At 41.3% G+C, this 5,215-nt stretch overlaps 1 protein-coding gene across 1 annotated transcript in view; it reads right to left on the bottom strand.

Moving 5' to 3' along the window:
• crybgx (crystallin beta gamma X) overlaps nt 1-4,370 on the bottom strand; it is a 15,262-nt gene extending 10,892 nt beyond the window's left edge. Inside the window, exons 1-3 of the mRNA XM_032510732.1 lie at nt 4,099-4,370; nt 3,562-3,610; nt 1,257-1,378 (exon numbers count right to left, since the gene is read on the bottom strand). Coding sequence (XP_032366623.1) covers nt 1,257-1,378; nt 3,562-3,610; nt 4,099-4,142 — 215 coding nt within the window. The 5' untranslated portion in view covers nt 4,143-4,370. The remainder of the gene's footprint in view (nt 1-1,256; nt 1,379-3,561; nt 3,611-4,098) is intronic.
• Nucleotides 4,371-5,215: the final 845 nt, after the last annotated feature.

Here is a 5,215-nt window from a genome sequence, read left to right as displayed (position 1 = left end):
ATGTATAAAGGTTGTGTAATACAGAGAAAGACAGAGAAAGACAGAAAGACAGACTCGAAGGGTAACACTTTAAAAAAAAAGTGTGAATGTGTAGTGTCAAAAGATCTGTAAATCGCGCAAAGACGGTCGTTGAGTAGCCACGAAAGGCAGCGCTAGATCGGCTTAATCAGTGAGAAGAAGAGTCCAAGGAGACGAAAGGTAACGTCTCTAAAAATAGAGTCGTGAAGGGTAGAGACACTGAGGGTGATCACCAAAGGAGCACTAACGTGGACTAGTTAGTGTGAAGGTAGTCTCAAGTTTATAGAATGAATTTGGTTGCTTAATGTTTTTATTTTTAACTGTTTATACTCGTGTTTTATCTGTTTTTTGTTTTATTGTTGTTGTTTTTTAACTGATTTTGTGTAAAGCCCTTTGAATTGCCCTGTTGCTGAAATGTGCTCTACAGATAAAGCTGCCTTGCCTTGCCTCTGGGCATTTATGGTCTCATTTATAATATTTATTAATTATTATATTGTGCACTTTTTTGTAGGTGGTGGGTGTTTTCATCACGGTTTGTGCGGGAGTGACATATTAGTTTGCTTCACTCGTTCACCTGGGTTTTTGGGCTTTGACAGAGAGGGGGGTGAGCCTGGGAGTGAACACTTTAAGTTGACCGCCCACCAATGCAGTACTTATAAAGTAATTATACATTTGGTAACTAGTTGTATTTTACGTGTGGAGGAATAAATTATTGCAATACAATCTTGGGCGTGTGTTTATGTATCTCTGAGTTTAGTCCCTCGCCGCAGCAACAATTGGGCTAGCTAGCTTTTCCAACGTTTTAGAGACAGATACGGTAATAACAATGGTCCAAAATGATTTAAAGTTGCTTCTTTTTTAATAAAATGTTGTTTTTTAAATCATTTTCTTGAGGTAGTGTGATGGGAAAATTACATAGACAATGATTTCCTTTCAATAATTGTTCATTTTCTTAAGTGATTTCTCATTATAAGTGAGAAATCCTCCAATGTGCTTCGGAAATACGTGTCTCCTAAAATCCTAAAGTGTGTGTCCTCCAGTTTTGGAGACAGCTAAAGATGTTATGACACCCTTCACCCCTCGACAAATATGTACGTCTTCAACAAACCTCGAGACAACACTGATCTCTCCTTTGTCTTTTCTTCTTTTCTGTGTGTGTGCGTGTGTGTGTGTGTGTGCGTGTGTGTGCGTGTGTGCGTGTAACCTGTCCTGTACTGCAGGTGGGGGTGTAGACTTACGCTCCGCTCTCCACCTGCACAGAGTTGCATCTCTCGGGGAAGTTCTTGTCGCTGAGCCGGGCACAGTCGGAGCTCAGGTCCAGCCGCCTGCCGGCGAAGTTCCTCTGCTCGAAAAGGGTCACCTGAAGGTCGAGACCAAAAACCACAGAGTCTGCGGGGATGCTACTGCGAGTTTTACCACTCAGGTGTTCATCAATAATAAGCTTTTTCTAAAAAAAACTCCATTCATTTGCAATACTAGTATTACTTTCATACTGTTTCACACATGAGGAACTTAGACAATGCCTATTGTAATTTAATTGTCCTGGCTTTGTCCAGCTGTTGTCCTAAAAGCTTCCTGTACTGTCCCATCTCATATTCATCCTTTATATGAGTAATAACATAACATATAATGAACAATGTCTAAGTAAGTATGTATGGTCAGTAAAGCATATTACATATTCTCTTTATGTCAAAAAAGTAGATTTGTAAAGTCATTTTAGTTGAAATATTTACGCAAAAAAACTGGAAATGGGGGATTTTACGCAGATCCAGGTTTTAGTAGAGGGGACAGCAAAGTCTTCCATACTATGTAAAGCTAGTTTTTTTTACTTGATTGTCTTTCAAACTGCCACTTGCAGATAAACTGTGTGACATCAGCAATTTTAGGGTCTTTCGTTCCACTCGGTGATCATTTTGATACCAATACCAACAGCAAACAGCGTTGTGTTCGATTATTCTGTCGTCTTCGAGTGGGAGGAGAAATGTTAAGTAAAAAAAAAGAAATGAGACAATTCCTGAGTCATGACGTGTTACAAAGTTAGCAACCAATGACGCTGCTCCCAAAGTTACACCGTGAAACCTTTCCCCGTGAATTTACAGTAATATCCTGGCAGCAGCTGGGCCAGTAAACTGCTTATTTACAGTAAGCATGCTGTATTTTAAACTCCACTGCACTGCAATTAACAGTAAAAACCTGTAATCTGCAACATTCAGTAATATTATTATTTTCTCCCAGAATGCATTGCCACTTACAGTATGATCCTGTATAATGTTAAAACAGTAAGATACGGTGAGATTTTAGCTGTAAATTTACATCGAAGGTTTACAGCCTAATTGAGAGAAATTAAAAATACTGAAGTATTTGCTTCACAGTAAACTGATGTTCTTTGGACTTCCTGGAAACTATAGATCAAACATCCGAGATCCAACGTGCTGTCTGAGCTTTAGAGGTGTTGGTAGGGGCGTAGCACCACATTCTGGGCCCTGTGGAGAGTCATTTCCTATGGGCCCCGTCCCGCATCCACAGCTATTCATTCTAGCATCTTACAAACTACATGCAAAGGCCCCTAAAAGCCCTGAATATTGAACAGTTGAAAAGTGAGAATAGTGTAGAGAGTAGATAATCTGTCGGTGTCTGTCTAGATTTTTTTTTTTTAAATGTTGCGGACACACACTCCGCACTCGTTTGCTAACATTTGACAACGTGACAATTCTCTCCGACCAATCAGCAGTCTGCAGGTTTCCACGTCACGTTTTTTTGGTATCGCCTCGGCTCGCTTGGAACCTCGACTGAGTTAGTACTAAAAAAAAGTACCTGGTAGCAGGTCCCAGGGACTTTTTTTTCGTAACGGAAAACCAAAAAAGGCGAGTAGAGTCGAGGCGAGGTGAGTAGTTACCACGCAGTGGAAAACCGCCATTTGTGGGACCTCCTCACAGAAGGCCCCGGGTACTCAGTCCCCCCCAGTCTGACGTCCCTGTGTGTTGGTAGCTGTATTTCTTGGGACTGAGCCAGGCTAGCGGTTTCCCCCTGCTTCCAGTCTTTATGCTAAGCTACACAGCTTTAAAAGGGCCTGTACTCAACGGTCAGCACACTAATATAGCAAACATGTATTTACTACGTAAAGATATAGTAAAGTAACGGCGTCCTGAGCAGAGATGGAAGTCCCACTCCCTCCGTGTGTGTCTGAGTTTCTCTGTTCTTTGTTTTGATTGCTGTTCCCGCCGTGCGTGCATGTGGGGGCGTAAAAAAAACGTCGGTACTTCACGAATTGGGGAACGGGTTATGAGAGCCGTGTGGAGGCAATACCAGCTAGCTGGTCTTTTATTTTCCAGCGTACCTTTAAGTAAAAAAAAATTTTAAAAATTGAAGACAAATATTCTACATTTACCAAGAAGTCCCCACAGGAAATAAGTATTATATTATTAGTGAATACTGTAAACAAGTTATGTTAATTTATGCTCACATTTCAATAGAGTCTTCATCTGTTCAAAACAACATGATTCTTTAACAAAGTGACACTCATGACATAAATACTGGACTCACCCTCCCACTGGACCCGTAGAAGGCACGTTGGAGCACAGACCCCAGCTTGCTGTAGATATAGAGGCATTTTATATGAATGATTACACCCCAAACATGCCTCTCAAAAATGAAACTTGACGATAGACCCATCTCAAAGAAACTTCAGAAACAAATGGCGGTGTGTTAAGGTGAAATGGAAGACCTGAGTCCCTGAAAATGTCACTACTTATGTCATTTTGAGCATAAAACATTGTAGTGTTACATAATCAACTGACACAGATTTAGAAGGGTTGTTGTGCTTCAGTTTTTTCAAATTAAAATCATCAACTTGCACCTGACCTGTTACAGTATGTGTGCATTTCTCCATCAATGATCACATCACAAAATCAGGTGATTTTGGGAAACTGGTGTGGGAGGCGTCCCAGAGAGAGAAAGAGCAGAGCAGGAGAACCAGCAAGGGACGTGGAGCCACTGACCCACCCCACCTCCGAAACGCTTGACTGGGGGGGGGTCTGACTCTGTGGGCCCCCTGGCTGGTGCACGGCGCTCTCAACATACCTTGTTTGTTGGGCTAATCCTGGGACCTTAGTAAAGATGTTCATGTCAGCTCTGCGACGCAACAAGAAAGCCCCTTAAATACAGCAAGGTGGGGGGGGGCCGCCAGGTACTGGAAAGATCAGAGGCTTCTGCAACAGTCGCCGGGGCCCCTGGACGCCATTCATATGCTAAACACACAACAACGCTCATGTTGTCTTCTCTGTCATCCCACAGACACACACACAGACACACACGCACACATGCACATATACAGTAGCTGGAAACACTGCAAGCGCATGCAGAGCACAAAAATAGCACACAAACACACAAACACACACACGGTGAGCAATAGAAATGAATGTGTGCGTGCAATATGTAAAAACAACAAGCAGAGAGAAGAAAGTTTTTGCACACACACACACACACACACACACACACACACACACACACAAACACACACACACACACACGTAACGTGAGAGTGCAGTGCCAACAGTTTGGGCTTTGAACAATTCAGCATTTTATACAACAATAGCGTGTGAACAATGTTCCTTATGATAATGGTTGTATCCATGTATTCATGCTTTGTGCGCGGCCCCCCCCAGCACACTATTCACTGTAGAGGTCGTGACCCCGAGTGCGGCTGACAGCACCTCCATGAACCTGAACGTACACGGTAGACTTCTGACAGTCTCTGTGGACAGTTTTATGTGAATTTGAACGCTAATAATTAAGGCTGGGTTATTAAAAAAACGGAATCAGAATCGAGCTTTGTGATCTAATATCGAATAATAAAATCCTCAAATGGATCTTTTAACCCTTGTGTTGTCCTCGGGTCAAATTTGACCCAAATTTTAAATTTTTACTATAAGGAACTTGGCTTACTTTCAACAATATTTCCTAAAAATAACATGGATGGCATGCAATGTTATTCAAGTAAAAATGAATGATTACTTTCATTGAATTGAATTCTGGTTTTAATGAATTGTATGGTATTTTAAAAAAGTGACCAAAACCTTGGGAAAAAGTGACAAAAAAGAGACAATAAGTGCTGAAAAAAATGTCATAAACGTTTAATGTGATGTCATAAAAATTAGGTTTATTGGCTAGGAATTAAAAAAAAAAAAAAAGTGTAGAA

The sequence above is a fragment of the Etheostoma spectabile genome, unplaced genomic scaffold, assembly GCF_008692095.1.
Source record: "Etheostoma spectabile isolate EspeVRDwgs_2016 unplaced genomic scaffold, UIUC_Espe_1.0 scaffold270, whole genome shotgun sequence".
NCBI lineage: Eukaryota > Metazoa > Chordata > Actinopteri > Perciformes > Percidae > Etheostoma > Etheostoma spectabile.
Note: the sequence above shows the minus strand (reverse complement) of the source record. Positions and strands in the feature narration are given on the sequence as shown.